Here is a 20,950-nt window from a genome sequence, read left to right as displayed (position 1 = left end):
CAATCGTAAATATTAGGATTATTTTTAATACTTGGATGCAGATCCTTTGCAGTCAATGATTGCCTGAAGTCTGGAACCCATGGACATCACCAAATGCTGAGTTTCCTCCCTTGAGATGCCTTGGGAATGTATTGAAATCATTCTCATGGCTGGATTGGGAAGCTGTCCCAAGGTTGCGATGGACTTTAACAGGAAATATAGCAAGCACATCACACACTACACTGTTTGCGAAACTGGGAGCCAAAGTTGGGTGAGACCCAAATTTATAGAGGATGTTTTGAAACTAAAGTTACTAAAAGTGTTAATTTCCCCATGTATGGAGACTTTTGGGACACTGTGTATATATAGAGAGAGTGATAAGAATTTCTTCTAGGTCTATTAAGATGTGTATTGGCAGTAAGAAAGATTTATCATTTATCATTTCCAGACTGTTATTGTCTTTATATATGTGAGAATACAGAGCTTACAGAGATAACAACTTGTGCTTGGGTGATTTTATTATGCGCTCTAGGCAAAAAACCAGCTGGCTAACTGGCTAGTACCTTTTTTGTGCTTTTTTTTACTTTCTTTCCCTCTCTCCCCATCTCTGTTTTTTTTTTCTTACTATCTTTCTTAAATAGATTCTTAAGTAGGCTAAAGTGATAGTTTATAGCAGTTTATATCCATCATTCATGCAGTATTTTCATTTGATGGTGGATGCAGACTGGCACTCCAGGCTGAAAGATGTATGAAATGGTTTCATTATGGTCCCATACTCCTTCACATGATTTTAGATACCCCACCTGCAGCCACAGAGACTTTCTCTCCTCTATTTTTCAGCTGAATAAATGGCCTGCTTGGGAGGAGGTGTAAAACTAACAAAACATTCAGTTAAAAAGTGGTGAGGTGGTATGAAGGCTAAGTTAAAATGGAAGGTTACATATGTAACTGTGGCTAGGGTAGTTTCCTTCAGAACCACTGGAGTATTCACTTTTGCTTGTTTCCTTGCCAAGTAGGGAAAATTTTTTCATTTAAAATTTATACATTTAAAATTTATATCCAGAATTTGTGACAATGTCCATTGTTAAAAGTGCTATACAAATAAAATTGAATTGAATGTTGGTAGCTTATAAAAGGTCCCCGCTATGCATGCTCATCCCATTCTCTTCAACACAGCAATTGGCAGAAGACATTAGAAGATATTGGACAGAATGGCAGAAGATATTAAGGCTTCCTAGTTAGGTCATAGGACTCTTGCCCTTGTGTGTGATGGTGGTCAACAATGAACATTAAGCAACTGTGTATATTCAGATATAATGACTCTGCTCTGATCACTCTATTATCTGACACAAATCTTTTTTTTTAATGGTTCTGGGATGCACAGCAGCTCAGCAGCTCTTTCCTATATAACTCCATCCATCCATATCATGGGAATAATGTTTTGGCTAGACACACTATATGAGCAAAAGTTTGTGGACACCTGACCATCACACCCATATGTGGTTCTTCCCCAAACTGTTGCCACAAAGTTGGAAGCATGCAATTGTATATGATGTCTTTGTGTGCTATAGTATCACAATTGGAACTAAGGGGCACAAACGTGGTCCAGCATGACAATGCCCCTGTGCACAAATGCCCTTGTGGATGAACGAGCACAAATCCCCACAGCAACGTTCCAAAATCTAGTGGAAAGCCTTCCCAGAAGAGTGGAGGGGAATCGCAAAGGGGAACTAAATCTGGAATGAGATCTTTAAAAATCACATATGGGTGTCATGATCAGGTGTCCACAAACTTTCATCTGAGAATGACTCTGCAGTTTTATAGAAAATTACTGTGAACAAATCAGTATTGGCTACTGCTTGCCCTGAGATCGATGAGTCTCATTCAGGTTCATTCGGTGGAGATTTCCAGTGTTTCAGTATGTGCATTAGGGCTGAGCTTCAAGTCTGGTCCATCATTTCACAGGACTCAATTATCTCGAGTCACTGAGCAGAGTCAAGAACTTTAGTAATGGCAGACAAGAGCGCCTAAAGGTAGCCTGCTGCCTCAAAATCTAGTGCGACGATCTGGTGCCTTCTGGTTCTGTGCATCTGAGGAGGCCATGCTTCTGTTTCAGCAACACAGTCAGCTGTCGTGAAAACAGAAATAAGTTAATACTAGAATTACCTTCACCCAATGCAACTTTGATGATGCAGATTTAACAATTATAAAATTAGACTTATTGTCACGAAGCAATGTTAAAAATTAGAGCACTATACTCAGCATCTTTGAGTCCATCTCAGTGACGAGAAAAGGAAAGAGGAGGAGCATGATGTAACAGGGACCATTTTTAGGTGACCCACGTTGTGTCACAGTCACAAGGTGATGACTTATTTATTGACTCTGTAAGGAATGAGTAATACTCTGTTACCTCAGAAGGAAACTGCGCTGGTGTTCTGGAAGCAAGGAAGTAGAACTGAGGGATTAGTCAGAGATCGATAAAAGGTTAATTAGAACACTTGGTGCTTCAGACATAATGAAGTAAAAAGATTCAATTAATCTTTCAAAGAATATGAGAACAAGAGCATGAGACACTGAGAGCATTGCTCCTTCAAATTTCATTCATGCTGCTTTTCACTTATGCAGGAACATCAAATAGAGTTCTGGCTTCAGCAATGCAACCAACTTTTCCTCTTCCCCTGATTTATTTTCCTTTCCCATACATGTAATGCAGGAGTGAGAAATTGGTACATGGATGGGGTGAATGGAGTGGTGATGAGCAAAGAATAGCGCTCACTATTCCAATCTGACTCATTATGGCTCCATTGTGCCAGATGCAGCACCTGCTCATCCTCTTTCAAGAGGAAAAGAGAAGCAGGGAGGAGAAGGAAGGGGAGGATATGTCAATGAGGCTGGAAAATATGAAAATTTAATTTAGCCCTCTGGAGGAGAGGTTCATTTCTCAGCAGGAAAAAGGTGCACCTATGGCTTTCGTCCACTTGCCTAAATGTCTGCAAACAAGGATCATTTGGAATATTTGGCCTGAGCTTTCACTCTCAGACTCTTTTGGGTGTGAAGCTTCTTGAACATACTGCCTTGGGCCCACATAAACACACAAACACAGACATACTAGTGCTGCCATGCTAAATTTTCATTTACAATGCTTCTCTATTTATAATGGCACTTCATTCTTGATGATTAAAATAGTAAGCAAAAGCAGTTTTTTTACGTGCACACATTAAGACTTAATTAACACATGGGACTTTTTTCAGTACACATAGCTTACAGCTCAAAACTAGGATTAAGATTAATTAAGATCAAAAGTTTGCTTCTCTATAAAGTGCTGTGGAGTTGAATTTAAAAATGTGTTCAGTTTACAAAGAGATAGATAGATAGATAGATAGAACTTTATTGTCATTGCACAAGTACATGTACAAGACAGCGAAATACCATTTAGCATCTACCAGAAAGTGCTTAATAGTAGTGCAAATGAGCATAGTAACAGAGTTAAAAAAAAAAAAAAAAAAAAAAGATTATATACATATATTAGAATATATATATATACACAAACTGTACATACATACACATATGTATATGTAATGTACAAAATGATCTGTACAAATAGAGTTAAGATGAATGGTGTGTGTGTAAAGTGTGTAAAGTAAAGTGTCAGTGCAACATCAGTTACTGAGGAAGTGTAAAGGTACTAAGTAGACCATAAGTACATTAGTATATGGTCCAGGGCATTACAGAGGGAAGGGGCATGGGCAGTGAATAGTGCCTTGATCATGCTCTCTCGTTGCACCATGAGACAATATTGTCGCACTTCCATTCATTCTTCTTCAATAACTGGTCAGGGTCATAGTGGATCTAGAGCCTATTTAGACTAGAAAACCCAAATGGACACAGGGAAAACATGTACAGTAACTCAACACAGAGAGTAACCCAAGCTCAGGTTTAACCCCTGTGCTCTAATACAAAAACATCACAGTAGAGTCAGTACCTTTATAGTCACTACTTGCCTTCAGAAATATGAATTCACTTTTAAATACAGCTAGCACTTCAATACACAGAAGGTTTATTACTGACTGACTCTGGTGGCACAGACGAGTGAAAAATCACTGAAATAAAGCACAAAGCTTTTATGAGTCATGCTGCTCATTATGGAAGCTAACCAGTTGGAAAACTAGAACAGGCTTTTCTTCTCCATTTATCTTTTCACAATGCCCAAATTTCAATTCTGTCACATGGCAGAATCATGGGGAAAAAATAATATTCATGTGCTGTTATGAAATATAAGCCTGAGAGGAAGTGCAGAGGCAGGTGAGAAATAAAGCTTTGCATTATACTGTATTCTTTTGTAATATATTTTCAAACTGAAATGGCACATAGCAAACATGTGGCATGCTCCTCCTGGTCCCAGCTAACACAATGTCAGCTGATTTGGAGGTAAGCTGGAAAATAGCAAATGCTGAAAGTAGACAGCAGATTGACATCAGAGTTGTATTGTTTTAAATATACACTCACCAGCCACATTAATAGGAAAACCTGCTCATTTATTCAATTATCCAAACAGTCAATCATGTGACAGCAGCACAATGCATAAAATCATGGAGATACAAGTCAAGAGCTTCAGTTAATGTTCACATCAAACATCAGAATGATGAAAAAATGTGATCTCAGTGACTTTGACTGTAGCACGGTTGTTGGTGCCAGACGAGGCTAGTTTCAGAAACTGCCGATCTCCTTCGATTTTCATATACAACAGTCTAGAGTTCCATTCCTGTCATCCAAGAAAAGGAATCTGATGCTACAGTGGACACAGGCTCCCTGAAACTAGACAGTTACTGACTGATAAAAGACCAGCCCATGTTTTTCTAATCCTAAATGTAATTAGGCAATATGTTATAGCCTCAGCTAATTATAATAGTTTTGTCTGTATCAGCTGGGACATTAGACATTACATTAAATAAATGTGAAAATCTAATTAGTATCAGACTAGTTCAGAGCAACACATTTATGGTAGATAGGATCCCTGTGCAATCACCATGGACCAAAAAAAAAGTCATTGCATAATATGCAATGAATGATTCAATTAAAAAGTTTCATATATTAAAAACATGTTATATATATACATTTTAAATATATGAAACTTTTAAATTGAATCATTCATTGAATATTATTATATATATAGGAAATCACACATCATCAGTAGATCAGTGCACAATCAAAGGTACATGATTGCTCAGTAGAATATTTAATATTACAGGACACTTTAGCCATGGAAACAAACAAGGAACATTCATATACAATATTTTCTAAATCAGAGGCTCATGAGCTCAAGCCCCAGCACCACCAAGCTGTCACTGCTGAGCCTTAATCTTCTCTGCTCTAGGGTCTCTGCATTATGGCTGACCCTGTGCTCTGACCCCAACTTCCTTACAAGCTGGGATATGTGAAGGATACCGTACTGTACTGTATGTAATGAAAACCTGACTGCATTTAATCAAAACATAAGCTGTCCAAAGGTGACATGGTCCTGCAAGGTTATGAGCAACATTTTTTTTGTAATCCCTGAGTCTCTCTCTCAGAACCAGTCATATTACATTTGAGGATTTTTCAGAGGAAACTAGGAGGAGGAGAAAAAGACTAGGGGTGATTAGCACCACAGAGCATACTCGTACTGCACACCCTGTAATCTGGACAGGCTAAAGCTCAACAGACAAAGGTGACATTGTGACATTCGGCATTTCTTTTCTTTCCCTCCAGTTCTCTCTATCTCTGTAATCTAAAGCAGTCCCTTCTCTCTAATCTATCCTTTCTTTCCTTCTGCCCTCATTTTCTCTATCATGGAGCATCCAAGGCAAAGTCAGACCTATCATTGAAACTTGAAGGAGCCCACTTGACTGCCATCACCATGCAGAATGTTTCAATCACAGGGTTCTACTCCAGAAGGCCTGAATAAACTGCTGTCTTCAGCATGACATACTGAGTTCACAATGCTGCAACTGCTGTCTCCTTCAGGCACCATTCTCAAGCTATCTGTCCCTGCAATGAGGTAATACAAAAATAGCTGCAGACAATACATTGTAGTCCATGGCTTAGAAGGATGCATCTGAACCGCTTCTTACCAGTACAAGACACCGGATTGATTTCCCTGAAGCTTTAGACTGAGCATAGACTTAAAATAATCTTAGGAATTATCTGGGAATAGAATATATATATAGTACAGGCATTTTGTACCATACAATATTTCTATATTTGTTTCCACTGAGAGTGGTATATTTTTTCTCTTAAAAACTTTGTTAATGTTCTTAGTCAGAAAGTGAATCAGTTCAGCCAAGACAAGTCAAACACAAATGCAGTGAGAAGCACAGATCATGAGCAGTCATTAAAAATATCTGCATCCTAAACCCTGCAATCACTCTACAGACTCCATAATAAAGACATACAGTAGTTTAACACTCTCTCTCTAAATAAGGTTAAAGGAAATGCCAAGTGCCTCTATGAGTCCAGATTATTTGACTCTGTTTAAACCTAGTTGTTTTATGTGTCTTGAGTTACAGAATTATATTCAAACATGGATTATTTACATACAGATGGGGGTGTAATTGCACCCAATACACTTATAAAGATAAAGAGCTTTAATTCCAGTCAACAGAATCACTTCAGTAAGTCTGAAACACAATCTGTCTCTCTCCATATTTGACCAAAACCACTCCCAAAACATGATGTGCATGGTTGACATTGGTGTAGCCAGGAAATAATGTCAGGAGGATGAGGATGAGGAAATATACTAAGTAAAATCACCACATGATCTGTACAGTTATACTGATAAGCCTGATGCGTTTGTACCTTTTTGGTAGATGCCAAACAGTAGAAGCAGAACAAGAAGTAGAACAAGGCTGTGATGGTCAGGTGTCCACATACTTTTGGCCATAAAGTGTATATATGAAGAGCTGTGGTATGTGTGTTATGAATACCACACATGAATATCTATGAATAAGCATTTAGAACTGGAAAATAATTAACGGGGTCCAAACCCGAAATCCATCCCCCAGCTATGCAACTGCTGGCTGAGTCGATATTATCATAAATTTGCAGCTTCTGAAAAAAATGAAAGTATTTTGGTGGACCAGGTAATGTGCAGCTCTGAAGCCCATTATAAGTTACTGGGAAAAGTGCCTTCTATTGACTAATTGTTGACCAGCAGAGACTTAAGAGACTTAAGAGCAAATGATTTGGCAAGAGGAATAGCAGGCAGTGTATGAACTTATTTATTCATTTGGTACACTCCTTCATCCAAAGCGAATTGCAGTTTAGCTGGGCAGGTAGATGAGGGTTAAATGCCTTGCTCAAGGACCCAAGAGGGGCAGCTTGGAGATACAGGGATTCAAACTTACAACCTTTCAGTCATTTGTGCAGAGCCCTATCCAGTGAGCAACCACTGCACTACCACTGGTCTCAACCTACCAATAGCAGGTAGGGTGTAGCTTAGCATGGGTCTACAATGGGAGGGAGGTGTTTGGGGATGTGCTAGAGGGGTCATTGATTAACGTTGCACACCCAAGCCCAGTTGTCCCATGTAGAGCAGAGCAAAGCAGAAGTTATTTCTTTTGGACAAAGTTTTACGATACGCCAAGCTCATGTTTGCTTTCACCTTAAGTGTACTGTCTTCTCTGAGCAGTGTATTGCTAACATTGTTACCCTAACATATGTTCAATATGTAGGTAAACAATTATTGACAGTAGACCATCAGTTGCTACGCAGTCACCCTATACCCTGCCTCTTAATAGAAAGAGACCACCTCAAGCCCACAGCATACCAGATATTATTTGTGTGCACTACTCTGAGCACAGCGTTTACGCTAACATGATAGTTGTCTGGCACTGGTACAAGTGTATTAGACAGAGCAGCAGTGCATAATAAGGTGGTTTAAAGAGGATTCATTCAAGGGTGAAGAATGGATATGAAAAGCCCATGCAGCTTGCATCTGCTTTTTAACAAGCCATTTATAAATTGCAGCAGTCTTATTTCACAGTCAATAAATCCATTCTTCTACCAAGAAACTAAATTTTAGTTAGCGTTATTTTGGTCCTAACCTAAACCTAATGTGAAAGCCAGTTTTTAGGAAAAGACTAGGAGGATTTTATGACTTTTAGCCTCAGTAACATTCTTAACAAAATGATTAGCCTGTTGTTTACAGACAATATGACTGGTTCCGTTGGTAATAAAGATCTTTCTTTCTATTCTGTGGGACCATTTGATTGGTTGTGTTTACATTGGAAACAAAAAAGATAGTTTGAAAGATAGTTTTGACTTTTGGTGTCCCAAAAGTCTCCATACATAAGGGAAATAAACAATATGTAACAAAATGTCTTCCAAAATTTTTCATACTTAGATTATACTTTTTTTTTCTTTTTTTTCAGATAGCCTTTAAGAATGCCTTTGACAAAAGAAGAACGTATGGAAATCTTTCTCATGGCTGGATCGGGAAGCTGTCACAAGGTTGGGATGGAATTTAACAGGAAAAAGGGCAAGCACATCACACACAACACTGTTGCCAATATTATTTTTAACAAATTCAAAAAGACTGGAAGTGTTGTGGACCAACCGAGAAGCAGACATCCACGAGCATCCACAGTGCTTTCAATAACTACTCAGACCCCATCCTCATTTTGTTACCCCTGTACCACTAGCAAAACATTACAATTTACAGTGAAAAACTAAAATACTGCATGGTTTTTCTTGTATTCAATACTAGTAAGCAATGGCTAGAGATGGCTAAGAGTGCAGGACCTCTTGTGAAGACTGATGGCATCACGAATAATGCTAAGTATGAAGATATTTTAGCCCAAAACCCCTTTGCCAAGAGGTTAACACTAAATATAATGCAACAAAGAGACACTCAGGCACTGACTGTAGTTATGGCATCACTTTTCTGCAGGCTAACAGGATCCTTCAGCTGTTATGCCGGCTGACTAAAAAAGACTGGCATCAAAGAGTTCAAACACCATGACAGCTTAAAAAGGCAGACTGCTGTTAATGGAGAAAAGTGCAGCGACAGGAAGATTAAGGTCTTTCTGCTATTTATGAGCGGCTCTTGTTCTCACATATCCACAAAAACCTATGAACAGACTCAAGATGGGGCTCAAGCACTCCCTACTGGCCAAAGTATGCACTTTGTTGTGCTTGTTCACGTGAGACTAAACACAAACCAAGTCGTTCTTTTAACCAGTATGTCTTTATTGGCTTGTGTTCATATTTAACAACTTTACAAATAATTACTCTGTTAGCAGTTAAACAAATTTCCTGTGCAACAAGGAAACAATGCACTTGTAGTTAGAGCAGGATCAGATGGTTAGGAGCAGGTCCATTCCTTACATTCTTGACTTACATGGCAAGAGTACCCCTTTCCTCTTATTTGTACTGTACTTACTGAATAATATGTTTTTAAGATGTTATGGAGATGTATGGGCTCTCTGTAGTACTCCTCTGTAAATTACTTGCACATAAACATCCTAAATTAAATTGTTAGTTCATGTACAGCAAAAATAAAACAAAAACATCCAACCTATAATTCATTCATGATGCTACAAAGATTATGACTAATCTGCCCCTGTCATTTTTTTTAATCTTTTAGACGAATCTTCAGGCATTAGTATTTGCATAATATTTGGATCTGGGGAGATTACACATTAATGCAAGACTTTTGTTATTCAAGAGACAAAATCTGAGCAAACAGGAAGACTCTTGCAGCCCATTCCTCTTGACTATCAATTTAGTGAAACATTAGTTGCCTATTTCTGTGCCAACAGAAGGTTAAGATTACGGATTTAATCAATGTAATCCATTTATTAACTTGGCCTTTATCCAATACCAGGAATCCAGAGAAGAACCACTAAACCTATTTCGCACCATACAGCCTGTCATTTATCACTGTGGAAAATGTACAAGGCATTTTGTTTTCAGTGAAGGACTCAATCCATCACATCTAAAAATATTTTTTAACACATTTCTTCATGTTGCACTGATTATATATATATATGTATGTATGTATGTATGTGTACACTCACATTTTCACACATATTCTCAAAAACACATTCTTAAATAGTGCCAAATGCACGCTGAGTCAATTAAAATAATATTTTGAATTAAAAAAAGTATCAAACATACACAACTTTCCACATGTCTGGTGTCTGAAATGTTTTACTGTTACAGGGCTGAAAATGAATGATCTCTCTCATCCAAAATAAAGTACTACATGCCCCAGATCTTCCTGCTTCAAACAACATTGTTCTGTAATGTTATTCTTAAATAAAAGTATAATAGCAGAAATATTCAAGTTTAATATTTTCACATTTAAATTTAAAGTAGAATTATATTATTATTCATATAATTTCTAGATTTCAGGTACAATTCCCCAGTTGGGTGGTTAGTTGTATATTATTATAATTGGAAAATTATGTACAACTGATTTTTATCCAAACCATCACTTTAAGAGTGGCAGTTGTAAGTCTGCATCAATGTCAGCTGTTGGTCCAGTCCAAGATATACCAAGATAGACTAAGTTATATCAAGCTGTACAGAGCAAAGTCTTGTTTCTTAATTACAGTTGTCTCTCTTGGCTTGAGTAACAGAGCTGAACATAGGTGATAGAAATTCCTAAAGTTTTGGCACCATGCTAAAGAAAGTGCCCAATAGAATCTATGATCCATACAATAAAATAAAATAAAAATACTGTACTCCTTTCTACAAAAGCATATCAAAATGCACATGCATTCTCTAAAGTTCATAAAGAAATACTGAAGTTGCTCATACAAAAAGCAGTTACACAACTTTCGAACTTGGCCATGCTGACCTCTTTTAGGAAAGTAGTACAAAAAAATGCAAGTGCAAATGTCTCAGGGTTCAGTGTGTGTGCTTTTGTCCATGGATCATTCAGATTTGCCTTCAACTTGCATTTGCTCCTCATCTTCTACCACTAAAATCTGTAGGTTGTGAATCTGCCCATTGGTTTCCAAATGCAGCTCTTCCATTTCAACTTTCATCTCTTTCTCTCCTTCTCCCACCACTATTCCACTTCCATCCTCCCCTCCTCCCTCCAGCCTTCTCCTCTCTTCCTCTTCCTTGGCTGCTTCCTCTGTCTCTGCTCCCATCTGCAGGTTGATCTCAATTGCTTGGCTCTCGTGATCCTGCACCAACACCGTGTTTGCCATTTCCACTGCACCTGTTGCTCCCAGTTCCACCGTGCCCACTGTTCCCACTGCACCAAGCTCCACAGTGCCCAGCTGTGCTGTCTCCTGTGCAGCCATTGTGCCCACCAATGTTAGGGTCTCTGCCTTGCCGTCGCGCTGTGGCACATGAGTAAAGAGAGTGACCGCACCAGGGGGCTGTGCCAGGCCGGGCAAGGTAATGGGTTGGCATACAGAGGAGAGGGTGATGGGGGAGATGAGCGTGTACTGGGGTGAGTGGAGTGTCAGTGGCTGAAGCATTGTGGCGGAGGCTGGCCGATGTAGGCGAGGCCGTTTAGGAGCGCGCCTTGGTGGAGGAGGGGAGGACGAGGATGAGACCAACCAGCTCTGAGCTTGCTGCTTCTTCTGCTCCTCCAGCTGCTGTTCCAGATCTAACACACACACACACACACACAAACACAGAGCTGTAATATCATTCATTTTCAGCATTCATCTTCACTAAGCAGTTTATCCTGGTCAGGGTCATGGTGGATCTGGAGCCTATCCCAAGGGCATAATGCCGGAATATACACCTTGGATGGGATGCCTAAATTGTGCGTGCAAAGGTTTCTACCAAAATGTTATGAATATAAACATGGTTCTACAACTAAATGGAGGACCACCAGTGCCAAGTATTAGCCAAGTACTAAAAGCAAAGGCAGCACCTTGTGACTGTGACCTCACATGCGTAGCCTATAAAAGGCAAGATGTCACATTCATCCTTTGGGCATTCTTGTCCCAGTGTCCCAGATGGCCTAGTGGTCCTAAACTTCATTGTAGAACCACAGTTACGTACGTAACATACCGTTCCACTTCCTTATGTTCCACACCATCAGGTGTCCTTCCGTAACTTGTGGAGAATGCATACAAGGGTTCGTAAAACTTCTTGATTCCCTGCACAGCAATTTCAATAAGTCCTGACACCACTTTCTTTTTTCTGAAATGTTGATATTGCTCCCTCTTGAGAATGATAGTCATCTAAGTGTGATGGTGACCTTTATTGAGGGTAAAATACTAATACTGCTCTCTACTGATCATGAGAATCATTCATTCTATTAACACTGTACCCAACTGATGATAAGAATCACCAGTCTGTTAATACGGAGAATGAGAATCACTCAATCTATTGATATTTTACTCTGAGAGAAAAACTGCAGTACTGTACTCTATTGAGGATGATAATTATTCAGGGTCTGATACTGTTTCTGGTTGAGGGTGAGAGTCACTCAAACTCACCACAGAACCCACAGGTCACAACATTTAGTCTGTAGAAGCTGGTGAAGGTGGATGGTGAACTCCACTGTCTGCCAATGAAACACTTCTTTGTTTTTGACCATTGTTTGAATGGTGCTCTCCAAAGCACACGAACTCCTGGTCAGTGACACACCTCACTGGACACAGGGCTGGCCTGGGCACATTCTCATCCACAATTGCAGACAGGTTGATAGGTTTATTAACATAAATGCAGCATTAAAATCTTTGTCAGTAATTCTATTTTAGTCTGAGTGTGAAATGTCTGCTGTCTCTGGGATACCAGATCTGGTCTGATGCATAGTAAGCAGTGGAGAGCCCATCAACAGCCTCAATAATAGACAGGACCAGGGTTTGCTTGGCCAAAATGGGGCTACCAACAATACCCCTATCTTAGATTTGGCCAGTCATGTGTGAACTCATTCTGGCCCAGAGCCCTTGTCCTTTTGCAATGTGCTCAGTAGCCAGTGGTTTGATATTATTGACCTCCAATGCTTTAATTACAAACGGGTACCATGGCACCATCCATTTTGTTGCATTCTTATGCTCCGGACATTGTACACATTAGTGAAGGGTAATTCCATTGAGTTCCATTCAAATCACACAGTTTACCTTTGTTAATTATTAAAATTATAATCTACAATAGCTATTTGTGTGGTTCTGATTCACATTACTTCATCATGAGTAACCAGAATAAACACAAACATTCTGTTTATTCACTGTTATATTTTTAAGTGGACTGTGATGTAATTACAGTTGGTTCAGCTTTGACGGTCCCTGCCCCCGTGCTCTCTGGACATTGATGTATATTTGGCAACTAGTTTCCCTAATAAAGATGAATTGCACTGTTGCATCAGTAATGCATACAGAACGGACTGAACAAAATGTTACTTACTTTATGCTTATTCTATGCAGATGTGTCATTAACATGTGAATTCAGGATAAGACACCACTATGTGAAAAGATTTGGCAAAGTAAATATCTCGGCACTACAATGTTTGCAAATGGGGAAAGTTTCCTACAAAAAGGTCTCAGTCATTACTCACTGGTTAGCGTTTTGAGGACCTGCTTCTGTCCCAGGTCAGTCATTTGTCGCCGAACAGCCAGGATTCGTTTAATGGAGTCCAGCAGGCCAAATACTTGAGTGAGGTTACTCAGAACTGCCACTTCTGCGCAACAGAAAAACCTTGTCAAAATAACCTCGATACACACTGAGTGCTGAGCATGATTAGTCCACCTGGCTCACCAACATCTTGTAGGTTGGGCTGGTCAGATCGAAGTTGTACCCCTCTCAGCATCTCCAGCAGCTCTGTACGGATGTTACTGACCACTTCTCCCATGAGACCGACGTCTGCTATGCCTTTCCAGAAGCTTAGTGTCTCCTCTGGTAAAGAATGCACCCACGCAATCATAATACTTTATCATAAGATCCCTTAGAAATGTTTTGAAAAAAAACAAACAAACAAAAAAAAAAAAGTAGCCTGGATCTCACCTGATATCTCTACCACTTCCTTTTTCTTTGTAGCCTCTACACTGGTAGTACACCAGTCCAAAGAGCTTGTCGCTTCCTCTGGCTTCTCTTCTATCATGACAACCTCCGCTCCATTACCCACAGCAACCTGCCCTGGAAAGTAAAGAGAAAGATATAGAAAATATTTTCCCAAAAATTGGGTTTAGATTAAAGAATCTGTTACTTGCAACTTTCTTGAATGTGTGGTAAGTTTGACAATCTGAACTCCTACAGATTGTGATGCTTGTAAATGTCTCACCCTGGGATGATGAAGGAGTACTGAGTACACTGCTGTCAGGAGGGAAGCGTGTGTTGTTGATCAGGAGGTCGAATTTGGTACTGCGGCAGGTGTTGGTACACAGCGTGCTGTGCTGATAGAAATCTAACTGACCTGAGTCCATCATTTTCCTAGACATAGAGAGACAGAAACATAGAAACATTTCAATATGCACAAAATTATGAATTGTTTAGGATATGAATTAATAATACCAGCCAGAGACCACAACCGCAGCCCCTCTTGTTTTCTATCGGTTTACAAAACTGAGGTCTGCGAATCCACAGGTCAAAGTTCACCTAGATAAAGCACCTAGATACCAGGAGCAAATGTGCGTCCTTTCCCCTACAGTGAATGCTGCTTTATTTGACAAAGTATAAAAAATAATAATTTTCTGGTTTGATTCTTTACCAAATTATCTTCGTAACTACCTGCTACAGAATATGTCCTATATTAGATTTTGATTTGATTAGTATGAATAAGAGTTCGAGTACCATGTATGATGTCTGAGTAAACAGTTCTTTAGATTTTATAGCAATATAGTTGTAAATTATTGTTCTGAAACTAATTTTGGGGGGATTTTTTATCTTATCTTTGAGTAACATACACTATTATAATACTTACACACTAAAAAACACTTTACTCAAACAGAACAAAAGTGTTAATGAGCTAAAGGTATAATTAGCACTGGAGTTCCAGGAGTCAGACCCAATGTGGTCTTCTGCCGTTGTAGCCCATCAGCCTTACGGTTCGATGTGTTGTGCATTCTGAGATGCTTTTCTGCTCACCATGGTTATAAAGAGTGGTTATTTGAGTTACTACAGGCTTCCTGTCAGCTCAAAGCAGTCTGGCTATTCTCATCAGAGTTCTCTCATCAACAAGGCATTTTCGCCCACGGAACCGCGCTCACTGGAGGTTTTTTGTTTTTTCCACCATTCTGTATAAACTTTAAACACTGTTGTGTTGTGCATAAAAATCCCAGGAGATCTGGCACCAACAACCATGCCACAGTCAGAGTCACTGAGATCACATTTTTCCCCATTCTGATGTTTGATGTTAACATTAACTGAAGCTCTTGACCTGTATCTGCACGATTTTATACACTGTATTGCTGCAACATGATTGGCTGATTGGATAATTGCATGAATGAGCAGGTACAGGTGTTCCCATTAAAGGATGCACTTTAATTAAAGTTAAATATATTAAAGGTACTTTATGGACATCCGATTATAGCTCCTTAGATCAGAATAATTTCTTTTTAAAACCTCGTCCTCTATACCTGAGCATGACACCTCCCATTCTGATGGCCCGTTTCCAGTCCTTAAGAGTAGCTTTGCCAGACATATGGACAAACTGCTTAGGGCTGATTAACTCATCTTCATACTGGGGAGAGAGAGAGAGAGAGACAGAGACAGAGAGAGAGAAATGTAAAGTCATAGTGCAATACACTTTCTAAGCACTGTCGCTTGAAAAGATTACACTTTACGTGTTTTTTCTCATAACAGAGCTGACAGGAGAATGAGTCACAGTGTGACGAAGTGTTGTTTAAGGAAAACGGATTTAGTTTCTGAATGCAGATGGGAAAATAACACCTCATATATATATGCACATGTTATAAATGACTGATAACTGACATGTCAAAAAGTCTAAAAGTCAGTTAAGGTCACTCACCTTGACACACTTGACATTAATTCCTGGGCAAACAAATTTCTTGAACAGAAGAACAGCTTTGCTCTCTCCACACGTGATAGGGTATCCCAGCTCAACATCCTCTCCCGCTGTTAAAACTTCATCTCAAAAAAGCAAGCATAAACACTATTACTGCTGTGTGCATGACCTCCAAGTTGAAAATTCCTTTCTGAGACCAAAATTAAAACACTTTCTGTACTGTCGCATAAATTATGGAAATTGTAAAGATAGTATGTTGATGCAAATCTGAATAGAAAAAAGTTCTGAACTGGTCACTTGCACACTGTAATTATCTTTACATCACAGATTAAACATAGGCACAACGCAGTACAGGAGTCTAGAGTCTCACGTGTATGTTTACAGCTTTCAAGCTTTCAGCTACCATATAATGTGAAAGATCAGCAATGTTTTAGCTACTACTAGTAAATCTCTTTATGACAAAAATTATTTGTAAATTGTTGAACTTTGATATTTCATGTATTCCCCTTTTCAGACATATTTACTCTTCAGGTCAAAAGAAGAAAATGCCCATTTTTGGACATTTTCATAGTTAAGAAGTTACTATATCAATTAGCTGTGAGTGTATTATGTGTGAAAGCATAGTACATATGAACTACCTGTTGTAGCTGTCTCTCCTGCATTATCGTCAGTCCTGTAGACACACACAGACACACACATACACACTTGAATCAAGGCCTTTATTGATGTGTGAAAGACTTCCATTTCTTCTCAGCTACATTAGCCTTGTAACTCTAGCACAAAACTAAAGAAGCAAATGTCAGACACCAGCCATGTGTTTGGTTGTTCCTCTATACAGTACATCCCAAATCTTACTAATGTATACTTCTGAGAACATGTGTAGATGTTTGAAGGTGCCTGCCAACTGACATACACATACAATAAATGTGTGGACTAGGGAGCAGTCTCAAATCAGAATGTACAGAAAATAAAAAACAAACCTCTAGCCATTCCTCTAGCCGTGTCTCAATGTCAAGGATGCCTTTATCGGCTGTTACATCAGGTAAACCTGAAGGACTGTAAATGTGGCTTGGGTTTTGGACTGTACCAGACTGTACAAACCTTGACTTGCCGTTTGACTTTTGAAAAACATTTTGAAACTGGTGGTAACCCTGGCGTAGGTACTCGGCCTTTTACCTGCTGGATTAGCACTAACATGTAGGTAGTGCACATTATTATTATCAAACTGATTACATTTACAGGACATGCCACTTAAATAAATGCCAATGTCAACATGCAAAAAAAAAAAAAAAATCCATCACTATACTGTGTACACTAGAGGTGTGCATCGGGACTGGCCTGGCAGGACTGGTCAAACTTTCTGTGGGAGAGGATGGGACTGGTTAGAATTCCTTCAGGACTTGGTGGGAAAGGGATTAAAAACCCATCCCATGTACAACTCTAGTGTACACTAATAAAACATTTACTTCTTCTCACTAGAAAAAGGCACAATATCAAAATATTCACTTTTGTAGTTAATTTCTATTAATTTCTAAAAGTTCTAGTAGCTAACATATTCTTAGTGACTCAAAAGTGCTGCACATGTTGCACTGCACTAAAATCAGTAAACCTCAAAGTGTTGCTACAGTCTACTTAGGCCTTCATGATTGTTTTATGGAGTCTTTGTACACTAGCACTCTCCTACTTCAGCTGCATCCTTGACATTGATAGACCTACTTGAGATGAGAGAATGGACAGAAGAAGCAAAGTACTAGATATGATTTTAAAATAAAATAAATAAATAAATAAGGAATTGTCTTATTTACATTGTACTTGAGGCATCATTTATGGTAATATCACGCTGGAGAGTTTTGTTTTGCCTATAATTGGCCTATAATCATCTCGTCTTAGGCAACTTTTCCTTGCCACTCTTAACTTGGTCATTTAAGCCATATTTTTGTCCCAGTTTGACTGAATTGTACGCTAGTGCATTTGGAATATATTTGTGTGGGTGCTCGTCACATGTCTGGCCACAGAGGCAATTTGAACACATGTTTGGGAGCAGGTGACCCACCCAGATGTGACGGGTTGCAGCTGAAGAATGACTTGTGTCTTGTTTGAATCGCCTGCTGCAACCTCCTCTTCGTCAGTGGCCTTCATCACCACCACGTCTCCCATGGACACGGTCACCTCTGTCTCCGCCATGTCCTTCCTCTGGGCCACACTGGTGAAGAAGACAGAGAGCCACTGCAAAATCTTTCAAACATTACAGAAACGCTTTCGATTGTTTTCGCTTTGTGAGACTAATGCTGCCTTCACATGCTTTCGGAATTAACGTAAATATGGGTTTCCCACTAGGAAGTTGCACATGAATGACCCCTCAAGTCGTAATTACAACTGGGAAACTCAGAGATAATCTTAATACCCAGGTTTCCGACATGGGAGAGTCCTAAACTTTCAACATGGTGGAGGACAGTACAGTTTCTGTACTGCATGACAGGTTTTGTTCATTTTTCTAAATCCAGCTAATCATTAGTGCTTGCCATTTTGGTCATTTTCATTTATGTACTATATCAGCAACCATACTATGCATGTTGTACATTTTTATACCCTGAAAATTGCTAGTATTTGACCAAAATTCCATTATGGTCAGCAAGCTAGCTAACTGAGTGATGTGTTATTGTGTCAAAATAAAAGTAAAGAATATGTGTGTGTGTTTGTGTGTGTGTGTGTAGGAATGAACCATGGTGTCGTCCATGTTTCATGTTCTTTCCGACAGCAAAGCATGCGAACAATTTTGATAGCACACGAAGGCAGCATAAGACAAATAAGACAACACTGAGTACAATACACACGTCTGTTACAAAGTGAACCGTAGTACACTTTCATTCTCCTTCATTGCTGCGAATTGCCAAGACTGACTTCAAACTAATCAAATGTTTTCAAAGCGTTAGACTACACAGGGGATGGCATGGTGATGTCCATAGGTTTGGGGTTTTGCATGTTCTCCACATGTCTGGATGGGTTTCCTCCGGGTTCTCTGGTTTCCTCCCACCTCTCAAGAACATTCTGGTAATAAAATTTCCACAGGACTGAATGAATATGTAAAGGCACTCAGAGACTGACTGGTGTCCAACCCTGGGTGTATTATAATTCTTACAATTATAGCTAAAGGAAAAAAAGTGACACTATTTGACCTTTTTTTATTTATGTAAAATAATGACTGGACTAGCAAATGCTGGATTAGCATTACTTTTCATCAACAATTCACTTTAATTCAAATGTCAAGTGACATAACACTTATTTGTTCAAGCTTTTATACTTCTTGTGTCTTAGAATTGTGTTTAATATAAGTATTAAACACTATAAGTATATTTAAATAAGCATATTTAAATTTTTGTGCGTTGGTATTGTGAGTGAGGTCTGTTTTTTTTGTATTTGGGCCGTCATTTAGCTACCAATGCTAGCTAGTTGCTTCAGTTAGCAAGATTAAGCTTGCTAGTTAGCTAACTGTCGCGTTAATGTGCCTGTACGACTGCCTTGATATTCCATGTTAGCATGCTAAGCTAAAATGCGCCGTTTCAGAGATTGAACAAGGGGTTAAAAAAAAAAGAAAAGAAAAGAAGAAAGCCTGCGTTAGCCAACTGTGGGAATGAACCCGACTTAACGTCGGATCACGCATTTACGTTGCGTGTCGCCGCTTGTATCTGAACGCGTACGTTACGTTCGGCTTTTTTTTTTTTTTTTGTACGCCTCGAAATGACGTGTCCCCGTGCGGCGGCACGCACAGTCCACAGGCACGGCCACGCCGCTCCGCCATGCCGGGGGCTGCAGAGCCGAGGCCGGGCCCGTCACAGACTCCACACAGCACCCTCTTTTACAACCGCTCTAACCTTATGCGGTTTTAATAACACGAAAGCTGATTTATTTTTCGTCTGCCTTACCGTTCACATCGACGTCGGACGCATCCTTTTATTTTTTCCCCCTGAAAGCCTTGTGCGCATGCGCAGTTATGTCAGGTTCAGACTTCCTGGTACAAGCTGAGGCTCTGTCCTCGCGCTGCAGTCTACAGCCTTTCACAGGTTTTCAGGAACTAATTCACTCTCAGTATAAAGTGTCCTAACTCGGCATATATATATATATATATATATATATATAGCCAAAAGTTTGTGGACACCTGACCATCACACCCATATGTGCTTTCTGAACATCCCATTCCAGATTTAGTCCCAATTTGCTATTATAATATCCTCCACTCTCTCTCTCTCTCTCTTTCTCTCTCTCTCTCTCTCTCTCTCTCTATATATATATATATATATATATGTGTGTGTGTGTGTGTGTGTGTGTGTGTGTGTATACATTTTTTGTACCACTTGTCCTACACAGGGTCACAGAAGCCTGGAGCCTATCCCAGAGGACTCGGGGCACACACCCTGGACAAGGTGCCAACCCATCGCAGGGCACAATCACACACACTCTCACACACCCATTCACACACTACAAACAGGAATCAGCCTACACCTTGGACTGAGGGAGGAAACCCCCGAAGCACAGGGAGAACATGCAAACTCGACACACACAGGGCGGAGGCAGGAATGAAACCCGCACGATTGTATATAATCACATCCATATGTGGATCTTCCCCAAACTGTTGTCACAAAGTTGGAAGCACAAAATTGTCTATAATGTCTTTGTACGCTGTAGCATTACAGTTTCCCTTCACTGGAACTAAGAGGCCCAAACCTGTTCCAGTATGACAATGCCCCTGTGCACAAAGCGAGCTCCATGAAGACATGATGTGTGAAGGTTGGAGTGGAAGAACTCGAGTGTCCTGCACTGCTGAATGATCACAAATCCCCACAGCCACGCTCCAACATCTAGTGGACTCTTCTGGGAAGCTTTTCACTAGATTCTGGAGCGTGGCTGTGGGGATTTGTGATCATTCAGCTACAAGAGCATTAGTGAGATCAGGCGCTGATGTTGGGATGTCGAGGAGGTCTGGGGTTCAGTCAGTGCTCCAGTTCATCCCAAAGGTGTTCAGTGGGGTTGAGGTCAGGGCTCTGTGCAGGACACTCG

At 39.8% G+C, this 20,950-nt stretch overlaps 1 protein-coding gene across 2 annotated transcripts; it reads right to left on the bottom strand.

Moving 5' to 3' along the window:
- Positions 1 to 10,151: 10,151 nt before the first annotated feature.
- On the bottom strand, positions 10,152 to 19,973 carry gmeb1 (glucocorticoid modulatory element binding protein 1). 2 transcript variants are annotated; one of them, XM_034301797.2, is made up of 10 exons: positions 19,819 to 19,973; positions 17,949 to 18,098; positions 16,534 to 16,568; positions 15,899 to 16,020; positions 15,507 to 15,610; positions 14,213 to 14,361; positions 13,936 to 14,067; positions 13,690 to 13,827; positions 13,490 to 13,612; positions 10,152 to 11,584 (listed from the first exon to the last, which is right to left on the bottom strand). In XM_034301797.2, exons 2-10 carry the CDS (start codon positions 18,077 to 18,079, stop codon positions 10,896 to 10,898), a joined length of 1,623 nt encoding a protein of 540 aa, XP_034157688.2. In that variant the 5' UTR covers positions 18,080 to 18,098; positions 19,819 to 19,973; the 3' UTR covers positions 10,152 to 10,895. The 2 variants fall into 2 exon arrangements, with proteins under 2 accessions (XP_034157688.2, XP_034157689.2); XM_034301798.2 differs by having other exon boundaries at positions 15,899 to 16,014.
- Between the last annotated feature and the right edge of the window lie 977 nt (positions 19,974 to 20,950).

Source organism: Pangasianodon hypophthalmus, chromosome 29 (genome assembly GCF_027358585.1).
Source record: "Pangasianodon hypophthalmus isolate fPanHyp1 chromosome 29, fPanHyp1.pri, whole genome shotgun sequence".
In the NCBI taxonomy this organism is placed as follows: domain Eukaryota; kingdom Metazoa; phylum Chordata; class Actinopteri; order Siluriformes; family Pangasiidae; genus Pangasianodon; species Pangasianodon hypophthalmus.
Note: the sequence above shows the minus strand (reverse complement) of the source record. Positions and strands in the feature narration are given on the sequence as shown.

Excerpts from the sequence above, each read along its gene's own strand:
- gmeb1 (XM_034301797.2), bottom strand. The coding sequence starts at position 18,079 with ATGGCGGAGACAGAGGTGACCGTGTCCATGGGAGACGTGGTGGTGATG. Across the intron at positions 15,611-15,898 it reads TTAATGTCAAGTGTGTCAAG|TATGAAGATGAGTTAATCAG; the intron begins GTGAGTGACCTT and ends CTCTCTCCCCAG. Across the intron at positions 11,585-13,489 it reads GGTCCTCAAAACGCTAACCA|ATCTGGAACAGCAGCTGGAG; the intron begins GTGAGTAATGAC and ends TGTGTGTGTTAG.